This window comes from Castanea sativa, chromosome 7 (genome assembly GCF_040712315.1).
Source record: "Castanea sativa cultivar Marrone di Chiusa Pesio chromosome 7, ASM4071231v1".
Taxonomy (NCBI): domain Eukaryota; kingdom Viridiplantae; phylum Streptophyta; class Magnoliopsida; order Fagales; family Fagaceae; genus Castanea; species Castanea sativa.
This window is the reverse complement of record NC_134019.1, coordinates 3,066,027-3,082,739: the sequence shown is the minus strand read 5'-3', so window position 1 is coordinate 3,082,739 and position 16,713 is coordinate 3,066,027. Positions and strand designations below refer to the sequence as shown.

The 16,713-nt window shown below is 35.7% G+C and overlaps 3 protein-coding genes across 4 annotated transcripts; all 3 read right to left on the bottom strand.

Annotated features, from left to right (window-relative positions):
* Positions 1-302: 302 nt before the first annotated feature.
* On the bottom strand, positions 303-2,126 carry LOC142643179 (SH3 domain-containing protein PJ696.02-like). The gene is made up of 3 exons (XM_075817724.1): positions 2,121-2,126; positions 1,766-1,961; positions 303-484 (listed from the first exon to the last, which is right to left on the bottom strand). Exons 1-3 carry the CDS (start codon positions 2,124-2,126, stop codon positions 303-305), a joined length of 384 nt encoding a protein of 127 aa, XP_075673839.1.
* Positions 2,127-3,603: 1,477 nt separating this feature from the next.
* Positions 3,604-7,199, bottom strand: LOC142643525 (disease resistance protein At4g27190-like). Of its 2 annotated transcripts, XM_075818190.1 has the most exons (2): positions 4,301-7,199; positions 3,604-4,178 (listed from the first exon to the last, which is right to left on the bottom strand). In XM_075818190.1, the coding sequence occupies exons 1-2, from the start codon at positions 6,926-6,928 to the stop codon at positions 4,143-4,145; spliced, it is 2,664 nt and encodes an 887-aa protein (XP_075674305.1). In that variant the 5' UTR covers positions 6,929-7,199; the 3' UTR covers positions 3,604-4,142. The 2 variants fall into 2 exon arrangements, with proteins under 2 accessions (XP_075674305.1, XP_075674303.1); XM_075818188.1 differs by having other exon boundaries at positions 3,604-7,199.
* A 3,641-nt stretch (positions 7,200-10,840) lies between these two features.
* LOC142643683 (suppressor of mec-8 and unc-52 protein homolog 2) lies at positions 10,841-15,127 on the bottom strand. Its single transcript, XM_075818389.1, has 10 exons — positions 14,930-15,127; positions 14,523-14,713; positions 14,318-14,432; positions 14,201-14,249; positions 14,013-14,102; positions 13,164-13,232; positions 12,956-13,079; positions 12,193-12,557; positions 11,634-12,017; positions 10,841-11,316 (listed from the first exon to the last, which is right to left on the bottom strand). The coding sequence occupies exons 1-10, from the start codon at positions 14,977-14,979 to the stop codon at positions 11,035-11,037; spliced, it is 1,719 nt and encodes a 572-aa protein (XP_075674504.1). The 5' UTR covers positions 14,980-15,127; the 3' UTR covers positions 10,841-11,034.
* Positions 15,128-16,713: the final 1,586 nt, after the last annotated feature.

Genomic DNA, 16,713 nt, shown 5'->3' with positions numbered 1-16,713 from the left:
ATACATGTAGAGGTCCCAATGAATCTTAGTATATTTACATCATATTATACTTACCGGTTTGACAATCACAGATGAATAGGATTGAGATAGAAACAATAGACTAAGTTGCCTGTGGCATTAAGTATATCCCTTTTATACAGATAGAAGACGAAACAATCCGAAACAACTTTTTTACAGTTATAGATCTAAGATGAGGAATCTGTATCAGAATCCAAACATGTCTAAAAAGTGATCTACACCAATGCGCATGGGGCTGCTTCATATGCATCAGAAAGATACCAAATTGCAGAAAACTGGAATTATCACTGTAGACTGAAGAATAGGTTTTCAAGTGCGGCATACAAGGGCTCAGTAGCCTTTGGTCTGCTCACCATCCCAAGAAGAATATCTGATGTGGTGAGATAAGGATCACCATAAAAATGTAAATTGGTATCCATACTTGTTGCTACAACATTCCCTTCCAATGACACTCCCACAAATGCGCCTGCCATAGTTTGCAAGTTTCAACAGTTATCAACTTTCAGGCTATCGCAAAATTACTTTAAAATGCACAAATCATACTAGAATGGGGAAAAGTACAGAAAACAACATCCTTGAGTAGCACTACCTTGCAAAAATGAATATTTATTTATTTTAGGCTGATCTCTAAAACTAAAGATTTTGGTATCTTCCTCTAGTCTCTTCACTATTTGCATTTATTTTAGGCTTTTAATCTTTAAAAAATCCTTACGCTTCCAATTCAGTTCAAAACTTTAATATGTTGATTACTATTAAAACAATTAAGAAGATTTAATCTTAAAAGAATCAAAGATATAAAGCAAACACGAAAACAACAAGAATAAATTAAGTAATGCTGTTATGGTTGCATAGGAGAATACAAGATAATCCATAATCTATTGAAATTAGAAATATGATATATATATCTTCCTCCCTCACCTAAAAGAAACTGTCCTAAAAGAACTATGCTTTCCCCCACCCACCCCACTACCAAATGCCAGCACAAAAATATGTGGACATCTAACTGTTGTCACTCTACCACAAATCACTGGAATACAAGTAGATTAGTATCGACTAATGTGCTAGCATCCACTTAAGATATTTTTCACAACAATTTCCTTTAGTTTTAAGTCCAACAATTAATGTAGCCAATGCCCAACCTTAATCAACTGGATTAAGGTTTAGTAAAGTCACTAATTGATATGAAGCCATAAACAGGAACCATATGAGGAAGTGAATTCCAATGTTCCCACAATTTTTCTCCCTTTTGAAGAGATTGCAAAATCAACAAATAGCAGAAAATGATTGAACAAAAGAAGCCTACGGCATGCTTTCAATAGCCCAAAGAACAATCCTTAGCCATTTGGATGTCAACTGTCAGTAGATTCCAAAGATTTGAACAGGATTTTAGGAACATTCTCTGCTGCTTTTCTCTCTCCCCCCTTGTTTTTCTCTCTTACACTTGTTTGATCATTGTATTTTATATTGATTGTACTTCTCTCTTAGTACACCACCGGTGTGCTAGGTTTGCTTTTTTCTAATAAATTTTTTCGTTTATCAAAAAAAAAAAAAGATTTTAGGAACATTGAGATCACGGCCAATGATACTATAATAAAAGGTTCGTAGTTTGTAACCTCTAAAGATCTTCATTTTTTCTTTTCATGTTAAGCCATCATACACAATAGCACGTTAAATACATGTATGATTCTAATTATTCATATAACCAAAAGTTACAGACACACACAAAGCTTAAATCATGACACAATACCTTTGCTACAACTGTATGTATGGCACATTCCAGAACCTCTATCTCCAGCACGAAGATCTGCTTCCAGCACTCTCCCTACAGGTCCCGCTACAGCACTACAACCAGCACCAAGAGAAAAATGCATGCGACTACAAAATGTCTTCACTGCTTTTGAATCATGAAGCACAATTATGAAGTCCATGAGCTCTCCTCCAATCTGGGAACTCATAATAAGTACAATTATTAGCTGAAACATAAATTGAGGAATTCTTGATAAACAATTAGAATTCCAAAAATAGTTAAAAGGAACTCTTGCCAAACCTGTGCATATCCTGAATTTTTTTTTTCAGGCCTTCAACCTAAGATTGACACTTACAGACATAGTAGTAATTGGGAATTCAGACAACAATAAAATTTATCCTAAAGGATTGAAGAAAGGAAATAGCATCTATCCTGAAGCTGGGGTTGCATTCATGAAAGCAAAAATCAGTCCTGAGGAGAAACATCATTTTTATATATCAGAAGTTGAACTGCAGATGCATCAGCCTTGGACCCCGTTGTGTGCAAAACATGAGGTATTTGAGTCCGGTGAAATGGAATATTGTGCTTGTTCAATCATGCATACATTTTGTTTGATGTCTAACATCTCCCTTGTTCTTGTAAATTCGCTTGCTAGATATGCTTTCAATCAATGATGGTGGAAGGCTCCAAAATTAATGAATAAAATTCTTCCGGCAGAGAAATTGAAATTGAAAGGATCCCAACTAGCATGATTGAAGCAAGGTCAAAAGACTTGGTTCCAGTTTTTGACTATCTTCAAACCCCCAAAATCCAACAAACAAGGTTCACTAGGTTTTTTGTCTATTTATTTTACATATTCTGGGTTGTGGCTGTTTCTTATATATAACATTGCTTTCTCATTATGTTTTGGATGCATGACCACCTAATTCTTTACATTATCCTGCTAAAAGGACTTTATCTTAGATAAAGCTGACATATAATAATTATATGTTTTGTTTAATCTGCCATGAGCTCTAGCTTATATAGCACCTCATCCTCATTAAAGTGGGATAGAGGGTGAGGTTGTGGGTTTAAGATCCACTGAGTGGGTGTGTGGGTGTGCAACTTACCAATAGAATAAAAATCATATAATTTGCTTAAATGTGCACTCGCAATTTCTTCTGCTTTTGATCACTTTGTATGTTGTCTTTTTTGTGCACAACAATGAGGGTTGTACTGACATTTTTGCATAAACAACTTGAGCAGCAGCTAAAAAGCTCTCTTTTTTGTGTAGTGTTGTTCTGTATTTGCTGAAGATCACATAATTCCAGGGAATTTGGAGATCTTCTATTTAGTTTCAAGTTGTAATTTATGTTCAGACATATAAAAGCTGGGAAGTACACGCTACACAGTTACATGTACAGGAAATTTATAATGCTCCAAAAGCATAACATAAATACCAGAAAAGATAGGACAATAAAATTTTGGGAAGATTATTACTAAATTGCCTATTCGAATCATTTTAAGCTTGAAATCAAAGAGATGATCTGATATATAACTTGCAAAAGAAGATAAATGTATTTCTTTCCCTAATGGAGCTTTATAAAAGAAGAAGAAATCATGAAAAGGAAAATGCAAAAAGATCTGGTTGGATTAGTGCTGCCTAGAAGGAAACGTGAAATTATTTTATTACTTGCCATAATTCTTAATATTTAATATAATGGAAATTCTACTACCAACATTTTAATTTTTAATTAGTATAAATATATTAACATGATTTCAATGTCATTTCGCCAACTTCATACCTGCCTACGTCTTCTCAAAAAAAAAAAAAAAACCTCATGCCTACATGACATCTATGGGCACACCAATAAAAATCCATTTATGAAAGATACAGATACAAACATCAAACCCTATAAATCTCTCACGTTTTCAAACCCATTATGGGTAACTCAAAACTCTTTCAATCTTAACTCACAAACATGACACTCAATTATTCCAAATTTTCGATACACGCATTGACTCACACTCAAATAATGCACACATACTCTCAAACTTGAATTAAATGAAAAAAAATAAAAATAAAAATAACCAACAACAACAACAAAACGAACAACTACTCTCAAACTGATCGGTGCTTTCACACTACGAAAATGAACAAACTCTTAACTCACTCAATTTTCAAACACAATCAGAAGGGCTACTTTGGGCCGAAGCCTTTATTTGACCGAAGCCACCCAACTGCCGAGGATGGAAAAAAGGCAGCAAACTTGATTTGGTTTGGTCATCGTCCCACTCCAAAGCATCCCACCATTCAGATTCTCCTTTAATTTCTTTTATGGTACCTGCATTTTGGTTAGTAAGAGGCAGCCTTCTGAGACCTTCGCACTCCCACACGTCAACCTGCTCCAGACACAGCCATGTCTCCTCGTATCTGCAAAGAGTTTTGAATTTGGGAAGGTACGCCAATTGCAATATCCGTAGTTTAGGATCTGGAGATATGTTCTGCCCTGATTCATAATTAAAGAGCTCCTCGAAGTTCTCACAATAGTTTACCTTGATTTCTTCTAGGATTGGCAGAGTCTGAATGAAGTCACCACAGGAGAGAAGATATTTCATCTGATGACAGTGTTTCACCTCTATTGATTTTAGGCTATTAAGTCTCAGCCCAAGATGACCAGCTAGCTCTGAAATGCTATTTAGGTTTTCGATCCAGGAGAGACGAAATTTCTCCAGGTTTGGTAGTAGGTCACAGCGGGCAGCACATCCTCCTCTCTGCCCTAAACTGGTTGGACAATAATCAATAGCAAGTGACTTTAAACCAGCAAAACTGGCATCACTTTCAATGAAGTCTTTAAGCATTTCATCCAGTCCTGTACATAGAATTAATTCCAAAGAACTTGAATTACCCCAGAACCACCCAATCCATTCTTGCGAGGAAGAAAGATTAAGACCCTGGAAAGAACACCTTTTTTTTATTATTGTAAGTAGGCATCTCGTTCCTTGTCGTGGGGGAAAAAGAAGTTCAAGATCACTAATTCTATTTATCCAGGAAAGATCTTCGGCTTTGTCCCATGGGATCCCATTCAATGAGATCTTTAAGTAATGTAATCGATTAAAGGATGATTTGAGCTCTTCAAAAGTTGCCTGTTCGTCTTCCTCTCCCTTCGAACAGAAACGAAAGCCACTACCCAACATAAATAGACTTTCTAAACAAGACAACTTGGATATAATTCCAGGTTGAATGCTTTTCAGTTTTCCAGTATATGCTAAGTTTAAAATCCTTAGCTCACTCAGGTTTTCAATCGCTCTTGGCAAATTTGCGATACACGTGCCACCAAGATCAAGTTCTCGAAGTTTAGTAAGCGTTCCCAGTGAGGGTAGTTCTTTAAGATTACTGCAATTGCAAAGAAGAAGAACACGGAGATCTCTAAGTTGAAGTAGAGAATGAGGCAATGACCGGATGCTGGTGCTTTTGAGATCCAACACCTTGAGAGCTTCAAATCCTTGCAGGAATTTCTCAGGAACTGTGTTAAGGGCATTATTGTGTTGGAGTAGCAGAGTCGAGGCCTTTGAACATTGTATCATGCAATCAGGTAGCCTTGTTATGTTGTTATCCATGAAAGAAACTCTATCGAGAGAATTTGAATTTGAAAACTCTTCAGCAGAAATCTCACTCAACCCAATCCCCGAACGAACAAGGGATTTACACCCATCCTCAGACGATAACGAAATCCATATAGCAACGTCCCGAACAACGTCATGCATCTTCACAGTTTCCCCATCGGGATCTCCTTCCAACAAACAAGAGTCCTTCAGATTTTCAATCAAAGAAATGCCTTCGTCCATATTAGCCCAATTCTGTCCTACATCTATCAAACCTTCTGCCCGCCAGTATTGTACTAAGTTGTTTATTCCAATTTGGAAGTCCTCGGGAAATAGACAGCAATATAAGAAACAGGATTTTATGTTGTTACCTTGTAATGAGTCGTAACTCAACTTCAACGGCTTATAGACCTCAGCCTCAATTCCTTCTATAGAAGGCACTGATCTTCGCAACTCCTTTAACGCATGCCTCCACAACTCGACCTTTGTCTTTTTTCTCATGGCAGCTCCCACGGTGATGATGGCTAGTGGTAATCTGCAACATTCTTTTACAATTGCTTCTGCTAATGGTTTAATTTCTTCCAGATGAGCCACATCCCCTGCCTTTTGACAAAACAATTGCCATGCTTCAACATCATTTAAAACTTCTACTTTGATAACGAGATCGGTTGTCATAGTCCTACAGACTTCCATAAGTCGAGAAGTCAATAGGATCTTACAGCCTTTATGAACTTCAGGCACTGGGACACCCAAAGTGTGTAAATCAATTTTCTCCCAAACATCATCTAGAATGAGTAGAAATTTTTCTTCTTTCTCAAGCCTTTCATAAAGCCGAATGGCCATTCTCTGCACGCTTTCATCCATTTTCACCTCCAAATTTAATCTTTGAGCTATTTGTTTCTGGACATTTTTAATGACCAAATTCTTCGAAACGGTGGCCCAAATGACAATGCCAAAAGGCTGTGTAGAAGCCTCTCTGAGCTGATTATTCAAGTTCTTCACCAGAGTAGTCTTGCCAACTCCTCCTAGTCCCCAAATACCAATCCTTTTGAATCCATCAGCCAATGCCTTCATAGTCTCGTCTAATTGTTTTGATGCGGTTGTTTGACCTTGAATTGAAGGGCCAGGAATACACTCCACTGCTCTGGGAACTCTAGTAAGACAAACCACACCAGAGTCAAAACTTCCAGCTACAAGAAGAAGCTTTTTGATCTCTTTCAGAGTTTCTTCCACCTCCCTGCTCGCTCTATACCGCTTTCTGCAATTTAAGAAACATCGAGAAGGCCTATTGTTGTTGACCATTTGTCCTTGAATTGCATTGACTCTAGGCTGAAGCGTTTCCACGTCCTTAAGCCAAGTTACGACTTGAGCTCTGATATCTTTTCCTTCTTTCTCCGCTGCTTCCGTTTCACGTTTGACTTCTTCTATACGATCCGTAAGGCTTTTCATCTCCTCCTCAACAGCAGCAAGATTTGAATGCAAATTAAAAGTGGTGTTGGTCTTAGAACTGACACAACTACAGAGAAGCTGGCTAGTTGTTGTCACTAGTGCACCGACAGCTGCGGCCACCACTTCCATGCCGGAAATTGAAAATATTTTGAATAACCAAAAGGATCTAGACAGACAAACCTATCGTGGCTACACCATAGCAGGAGCCAGAGTATATCTCATAATGCTTGAGCCTGCCACCATGCCTCTGCAGTGATTTTTCTATCTGAGATTCTGAATTGAAGAAAGAACAGAGATATGCCTCTAGTCAGGGAGAAGAGAGAGGCGTGGCCATGGTCCATGGAGCTCAGAGAAAGAAAAGAAAAGAAATAATGAGGCAGCTGAAGTGAAGTGAGAAAGGTAGAGACTTAGACAGAGAAAATTGGGGAAGGAGGTGGCTGAAGTGAGTAGTGAGAAGCGTAGAGGCAGAGAGATTTGGGGAAGGGGGTGGCTGTGAAAAGAAAAGAATAGAGAAGATGTGGTATTTATATCATGCAATTAGGGCTTTAGGATTGGTTAGCCATTACACAAGTAGCGTACCATTAAGCCACTGGTCAGCTTGGCATGGTTTCTACTAATTGTATAAAACTGTATATATATTATTTCTTAATAACAGCTTCAATACTTTTTTGTCTCAGCTCAAAAAAAGCGGCTTTGTATTTAGTTAGTTAGTTGAATTCTGTATTTAGTTAGTTAGTTGAATTCTGTTAGTCAATTAGTAGTTGATGTGCTCAGTTAGTTAGTTGCATTGGTTGGGTAGTTTAGGCAGGAAAATGGGATTCAAATGTATAAGAGGAGATTTCAGATGTTGAATGGGGATTATCCAGAAAATTAACCACTTGCTCTTCCTATTTCTCTCTAAGTCTCTCTTTTCCTTTCTTTAAGTCTTTCCTTTGCTAAGGAGGTGGTTACCCTCGAAGTAACCAATCTTTCTTTCCCAAATCCATTTGTGGGTTTGTTGAATTTTGGTTGTTTTTATGTGTGATTTTGGTTGGTTTTGGAGATGATTTTGTTGCAATTTTGGTGGATTTGGGTTGTGGTAATGGGGGCCAGTGGGCAGTGGAGGTGGCTGTGGGTTGTGGGTTTGCTAGTTGTTCTTCAAAATCTTCATATGAGAGAGGGAGAGACAGCTAAAGTGAGCTGTGGAAGAAATAATAAAAAATTAATAAAGAAATAATATTTAAATGAAAAACTAAAGAAATAATAAATTAAAAGTGAGTTATATTGATTTTAATGCAAAAATTTGAGACACAGATTTGTTTCCTGGAATTGGGTTTATTTCATTTTTAATTGAAAGTGGGTCTTGATTTTGAGCTTTTATATTGTAACAATTTGTGACATATTATTTATCTTCATTATTGTGAGTGGGTTCCTTAACTGGGTTGATTTATCTTTTGTTTTGATAAATTCCAAACAAATATTTGTTCATTATGTTGTAAGATTAGAGAAATTAAATAGCAAAACAAAAGGCTCAATTTTTTTTTGTTTCTCTAATAATGTTTTTTTTTTCCGACAATAGGGATGAGAAGAGTTGTTTCTGCAGAGGTTGTATAGATCGTCATTATCTGAGCTTTTGGGTTTATTTTGACTTTTCTATTGTATTTTGCCTATATTTAAAAGCTCTGTAAATTATCAAGTGATGTAAGGTTACACTCCATTAAAGTAGAAAGCTATTTTTATTTAGAGGTTAGTGAAACTAAATATGTTTTCAGAGTGCAGTATTTTGGATGAAATATACTTGTTCACCTTGTTTTTACTAATGTGTAGAGTTTCGTTCCACGTTTGGGAGACTGCTGATTCAATTATTGTACCTTCAATTATCTGGACGTGATTGTTATCTCTATTTAAACGTGAAATATGGGGGGAGGGGGTAGTCCTTGATGTTGCACTTAGACCCTTTACTCTTAATTCTTTCATATATGCTGCTATCCGCAATTCCACTTTCCTCATCATTGCCATACAATTCTTCAGGAATTAACGTGTTAAATGGTAGTCTGGCTTAGTTGATCATTAAAATATTTATAGTTTTGTACATACTAGTTAAATGGGGTCATTCGTTTCTCTTTCTCAATTATGTTACTTTTACATTTTTTAGAGCATTCACATCTCAGTATATTAGATCATTACTCTATTTTAGGTCGCGTTTGGTATTGACTGAAAAAGTCAGATTTTTTCACTATTTAACTTTTTTTTTTTACTATTCAACTTATTTTTATTACTATTTATGGGTCTCGTTGCATATTTTAATATTATTTATGGGTCATAATGTACTATTTCAGCTACTTTTTAGTTTTATTTATAGTACTTTCAGCAAAAAAAATTTCAATTTCAACTAAATAAGTTATTCCCAAGCGAACTCTTAGTATAAAAATCTTATTTTTTAAAAAAAATTTACCTGACCACTTGTCAAAAACTCACATCAAATTATCTATTTGGATACTTTATTTCATTAAAATACTAATTTTCTTTATTTTTTAATTATTTCTCTCTCTTCACCCACAACAATCATTATTCACTCTTTTTCTTTTTCTAAGGATAAGCAAAGAAATAATAAAAAATTATTTTTGCATAAATACAATAACTCGTAAATTTACACAAGTATGGTAGTTAAAATCTGATATGCCCTATAGGTACATATGTAGGTGTCTTTTGGGGTTCATTAGGAAAATTTTGTGTCTTATGCTAACACATTGCAAACACTAGCTATTCTTATTTTCACAATTTTTTTTAATGCTTTGTCTCTCTTCTTTGTGAGTACTTCTACTGACACATCAAAATTTCACAAGAAACTTGAGTTATCAGCTCATCATATGTCAAAATAAAATAAGATTATATCAGAAACTCATTATAACTCAAAACAAGATTGTTGTGAAAATGTTACTAGATTTTATTGTCTCTATATACTGTCTATTTCTTTATTCATTTTTCACATATTTGGATTGCGTAAAAATAAGAGGGATCTCTGAAGGCAACTCAATGGCATCTTGTCTTGTTCATGCACCCCTATAATGGTACATGAATGATTGATGATTGACAACCTTTAACATAATCTGCAAACACAACACGACTAGTCAATGTTTATTATGTAAGTTCTTGACAAGGGATGATGGCTCAAGAGATTGAACCATCAAGACAAAGATCGCCCCTGTTAAATCTCTTGCATGAACTGCAAGATGAGCCCTGATTGGAAACATACAAAACAATGCAGGGAGGACACGTAAAATCACAAAACAAACAAAAAACTGCATGTTAGATCTGAATGATCAAGTAAAAGCAGTTGTTACCCAAGTCATATATTCCTTGCTCCATGACCTTTTTTCCAACTCCAGTTTTAGTTTACCATGTTCGAACTAGTCAGCAAAACTGGACTCAAACCTCCTCGCATCATCAAGCCCTTATATTACTCTTAACACTGATGGTACTGTACTAGCCAATCCTGGTAAGGCAGAGGAGGTGGGGCATCCTTCAAAATTGGCATGGTCAATGGATTATGGACTTGATTTGGCATAGAATTCAGGATATAATCACATTATTTTGGAAGTAAACTCAAAGCTAGTAATTAATTGGCTAACAATTCGTGGCAATTTGGCCTCGAATATTATGTGTTGATTTGCTATTGCACGAATATTATGGAGCAAGACTAGACCATCCTTCGTGTTTGTGTAAAGGGGACGAGCAACCGAGCCACCTGGAAGAATATGACCGATGCCCATCTTTTGTATATCAGTGTTATGCATGGGACCTAAGCAAATGAGGACTTGCAGAGACTGCCCCATGAAACGATGCCATTCGTTTTTGTACTCCCTATATAAATAAATAAATAAATCTCCCCCTTTCTACCAAAAACAAAAAAACTACATTCTTTTCTTATTACATTATATGCAATATGTCCCCCACTTCTCATGGTTGACCCCATCAAAAATGTTTAGTCGATTCCTTGATGGCTCCTATGCTAAATTCCCATGACGATAATCAATTCAAATTTTCATCTTTACACCAACGTTCCTAAACTCCAATTACTTCTTCAGTATTTTGTCTTTTGAACCAAAACAAAACAAAACACATGAAAATTCTACAAGAAAGAACTATGAAAGCCCATTGTATTTGTATTAAAAAAATAAAATAAAATAAAGAGTATCACCAATATTAGATTACAAAAGAAAACTTCTCTTAAACACTAGAACAACTATCAAATTTCATATTCGAAGCTTCTTTCCAGGTTGTGGGTCATCTTCATAGTGGTTGCCACCCTCACCAGAATTCATCTCCTTCTCCATCTTCTTTCTGGTAAGTATCTTGTTAATCTGGTGCAGCTCATTATTGAGCTTCTGGTCCCTGTTTTGTTTCCGTGTCTTTCGACCATCTTGCATCTTCACACCAAACTGAAATGCAGCTTTTGGCATTGCTTCTTTCTGCTCATTGTAAGTTGCCCATTCCTCCTCTGTCTCAAAATCCCACCGATGAAGACGGCCCTTTGCCTGTTCAAAAATTTTTCAATAATGTAATAAGCATCAATTATTATGAATACCAGACCAGTCACTTTACAGTAACCATTTATAAATATAAAAAAGAGTACATCTGAACAAGAATATGGCATTGCAGCACAGAATAAATATTCCATACTATTCAAAACCAACTAAAAGGTAAGTGATTAAAATTAAGCATCAATTATACCATATGTTCATATGCAAAACCAAACATGTTTCCACCTTGGGAAAGATCACTTGCTTCTGATTCCAAAAAAATAATAATAATAATAATAATAATAATAACAAAAAAAAAAAAGATCACTTACTCGTCCACCCATATCCATTTTTGATAAGTCATCTTCATCATCACTGTCCACAACCTCACGGTTATACTCCTGATACCCTGGATAGCATTCAGAATAACTCTCAGAAATGAAGTTAGGATCCTTTTCTCGAGAATCTTTCTCCCTCAATTGTTGAAGTCTTTGATCATCCCGCTTAAAAACAGACCCTAATCCCCGGTCCTTCTCTTCTTGAGTCATAAAGCGTGGATCTTGTACAATATTTAAATCTCCTTCCACTTCATAAGCCTGCATATTTTGCTGGAAGTATTGATCAGGGTAAGCCAGTTGTTCAGCATATTGGTAATCCTGCCACTCCCCCTGGTAGCCAGCAGCCATCGCTTGTGCTTGCATCGCATCATATCCATTCTGAAACCAAAAGGTTAATAAATATACGATTAACTTAGAAAAGGGACAAACATAGTACATTTCAACAAGAAAAATATAGAAACTTATGGGAAGGTAAGTATAAATTGGAAGCTCAGTTACCATATCTTCCCCACGTCTCAAATCTAAAGGCAAATGATTACTAGGATCAACTTACCGTTCCTTGCCATTCCTGAGGCAGCCCAGAGGGTTGGACTGGACCATAAGCAGGTTCAGTGAAATAGGAAGGCTTTTCCTTATTTCGAGGAGACTCTTCCATGTCCTCTGAGAGGGGGCTCTGGCTCAAATCTTTACCAGGAATAGCATAGTCAACGCCTTCGCCAACAAATATGTCATCATCTTCTGCTCTAGCAACTGCTGGGCCTTGTTTCTCTCTTGAATCAAGATGATTTTTCCTTAGAGGAGGTGGAGGTGGAGGTGGTGGAAGAAGCTCGCTTTCAGTTGGGTTCTTTGACATCCCACCATTTGGCTTTGATGGCTTATCCTCTTCATCATATTCATTACCAGCAGCTAAAATTTTTACTGAAATAGAAAATGGAGGGACAAAAACAACCTATATTACATAGATGAATAAGAAAAATGATCTACCAAAAACTATGCTAAAGAAAAAGCAATGAAAATGCATTTGTGGAGTACCACAGTGGACCATAAGATCTATCTCTTTATCCATCAAAAAAAATCTTGGAATTTATCATCTCAAATCACACTCAACATGCAACTTGGCAAGGCATGTATCAAAGCACTTCAATTTATCTCCAGAATAACTGTGCTAACCAGAAATGCCCATTTGTAGAGCAGCTGAACGACCACAAAGCACATAAATGTCTATGCAGCTCAGAAGGACACATTCTCATGTATCTTCTATAACAATGATTTCAATGAACTGTAATGCTTATCTCTTAGCAGAATGTAGAAATTACCTTTTACATCTCTCTCCTTTTTCTTCTTCTTAAGAACCTTCCCAGAAGAGCCAAGACGAAGATATGACATAATCTTAGCTATTCGATCCAGCACAGAGCCATCAACACTGACAGTAACCATTTCCTGCAAAGTAAGTACACGCCTAAATCAGATAAGCTGCCTATCATTAAAGACTAGATGCCAGAAAGGGATCAAGAAAATATAAACCTCGGGCACTGGACAATCAGCTTTACTCCTATGCAAGGTTGTTGGAATCTCGTTGGAGTATCCACCCTCCTAGCATGCAGGAAAAGAGACATTTCTGTCAGAAGATTGTGTTTACAGAGTACAGACTAGTGATTAACAACACAAAACTAAAATGATGTACCAGTCGTAACATATAAGTCCATATATATAACATTTAAATCAGCTTCCTAAACACGTTGCCATGGAATTGAATTCTTGATGTTTCATGTCTTTTTTTGTTGTAAGTAAACAAATGTTTCCTGTCATAATTTACAATTCAACCACTTCTTGGTCCCCAACCCTCCATATATTCCAAAGCTTCACTGTTCATGCATTCTCAAATTGGACGATGCACCATATGTAATAAGAGTCCCATGATCTCATACCAATTGGGTGCAAGATCAACATGCAATAACATACAGCATAATCTACCCTAATCTCCAAGCCTCTAGATAAGCACAAGGACCATATGGCCTCTTACACAGAGGGATAGGCAACTCAAAGAAAATAAATCTGCTCACAATCTACAAGTTTCACTCAGGCAATAAAGGTGTAATGAGATATCGCATTTCTTTGACTTCCAAAAAACTATGCACACTAATATCTGTTTGTTAAACTGAATGAAGGCCAGAAAACCTAAAGTACTTTCAAATAAGCACAGACTGTAAGTAGCATAAAAACGACAAAAAATCGAGCTTGTATCAGGAAGAGCCAACATTGGGCTCCCAGCACGCCCTAAGGTAATTAAGACTGCTATAAACTAGACAAGCATAAGGTAATAAAGACAGATATAAATTAGACAAGAATATAGAAGCAACAAAATATTCTTACCATGTTAAAAATAAAGGCCATTCGACCAGGAAGGAACATCTCATTCGATTTATTAATAGTTTGAGGCTTTACTATCCATTTATACACAGACTGAAACGCAAGAAAACACAAGACATCAATAAACAATTAAGCTAAAATCGCAACAATGTTCCATAGCCCTTTAGCATTCTCAAGATAGTCAAAATCACCTTTGCAGTCGGAGTCCGAATTGACATGTGCTGGTCCTCCTTAGACGACCTGTCAGCTTAAAAATCAATAATGGAAGACCATATTAAATTTAACCAAAAAAAAAAAATTCAATTTACCTAGACTTTCCATCAATATCATCTCCACCATCAGGCTTCTTGTCAATCTCACTTCTTACTTTGTTCAGCAAAGCATAATCCAAACCTTTGACCAAATGGGTGTGCTCCACGTCACCTGAAATACAACATTGACACACCCAAAATGTATTTAAGCAATAGTTTTCGTTGTTTAAACAACACAACACGTATTTCTACGATCACGAACCTCCAAGGTACTTGCTCTTCTCTATAGATAACTTATGGGCATCCGCGGCGCGAATATCAACTGTGCCAGGAGGAGCCACGGCATGAAAAGAACCCAATTCGGTGGCTTCGTAGTCAGGATTTTGGTCTTCCCTACGCTCCTTTGCACGGTCTCTATATTTGGGTCCATCAGCTTCTTCTTGTTTCTCCTCTCTGCACAATCACAATATTCCCTACTTCTCACTCACAAGTCAGAACAAAATTTTTAAAATAAAATAAAAATAAACGTATATTGCTTCTGAAATTTTAATGTCTATAACTAAAACCAAAAATTAATCACAAATCAATAAGTTTCATAAAATTGAAACCTAGAAAAAAGCTAAACAGGAGTTGTTGTGTTCTATGAGGTCGGAATCAGATGGACTTTACCTGCGACGAACAACTTTCTCCTTATAATGTTTCTTTGAAGCAGATGTCATTTTGATTGCAAATCATAAAAATTATTTCTGGTAAAATCTAGGGTTTTAAATTCAGGATTAATAAGCTTTTTTTTTCTTCTTTTTCTCCCGGTTGCGATTTGCAGTACTATTTGAGAACCAACCAATAAACCAAACCAGCCAAAACCGACAAAATTGATATTGGGGTTGATAATCTGCGAATTACTTAAATACCCCCCTCTTCTACTTATTCAATCTCTCTAAAAAAAATAAATAAATAAAAATTAACCCTTTAAAATTTAGAAATATTTTGAATTTTATACCCAAAAATTTCAAATTGTTTTAAATTTTTATCTCCTGTAGTTATATTCCATTTGTATTAATAGTCCTTCGTCCATATTTTTTGTTAAATACCATATAAGCTTGTCACGCATATTTTGTTTGTCCAATAAAAAATATCGCACCATTTTCGTTATGTCAAATGGCATTATTTTTTCGTTTTTGGAAAAACTAAACACACATGACCAGAGACGAAATCAAGATTTCAAGCTAAAGAGGGCCGGAGTATAGGCAAATAAAGCATCCATATGTATAATATGAACAAACTATCAATCAAGATAAATGTACATAAGTATTGTTTCTTAATACATTAAAGATGCAATTATCTACTAACAAAAACAAAAATAGACACAAAATGGCTAGAATTTTTATTTTATTTTTTGTTAAGTTTTTGAGTTGGGTAGTTCCTAGTTAGTCTAGGTTGGCTAGGTTAATTGGAGGGAAGTGGGGGGAGGTGGGGAAGGTTTTGAATGAGGGAGGGCCCAACTACAAAAATATAAAATTTAAGTAGTAAAAAAAATTTCTTAGGGCTATGGGGGCCCAAGCCCCCTTGAGCCCCTCTTGGGTCCGTCCTTGCACATAACAATTTTTTGTATAACTGAAAATATGGATAAAGAGGTTGTTGATTCAAACAAAATATAACTTTAATGGGTAAAATCTAAAATTTGAAATTTTAAGATATAAAATTCAAAAACCTTCAAACTTTAGAAGTGTAATTTGCATTTTTACTTTTTTTTATTATTATTATAACAAGAGAGTTACATGTACTATAATGGGGAAAAAAGGACTGTTCTTCTATAAATAAAAGCCAACAATTTCATTTAGCTACAAACTTTTTGATGTTGAGGATCAATATTTGATCCCAAAAATTTGGGACTAAAACTTTGTTTTATTGTTGTACAAAGTTCTTGATGTATAAATTTCTACTTAGGCAATAGAAATTTATGTCCATAAAAAAAAAAAAAAATCATATCTTATTACTAAAATACACTCATTTTAACTTTGGACTAAGACTATGTTTAAGAGATCATAAAAAAAATATACTCACTTTATAGTTTTTTCATTCCACTCTATTCTTTTATAAACCTTCAAAAGGACCAAGATAGTGTTGGAGCTTAGAGGAATACTTATGATGGTAATGGACTGAACACTATGTAGTCATTCAATTCTAATGCATTAAACTCCTATTCCTATACAAAGAATGGCTAGAAGAATACTTTAAAATCTATTTCATTCCATTCTTTTCCCTTGTACCAAGTATATTGTCAAGGCTTGTTTATATGGAAGCAATGTTCCATATCATAAATTAACCAAATCAAAATGTTGTTGATCTGAAATTATGTGCAGTTTGATTGGGACGTGGGAAATGGGCAAAAAAGTGAGCTTTGCAAAATGTGTTCAAAGAGAGGGAGAGAGAGAATATTTGTCTTGTCGTAA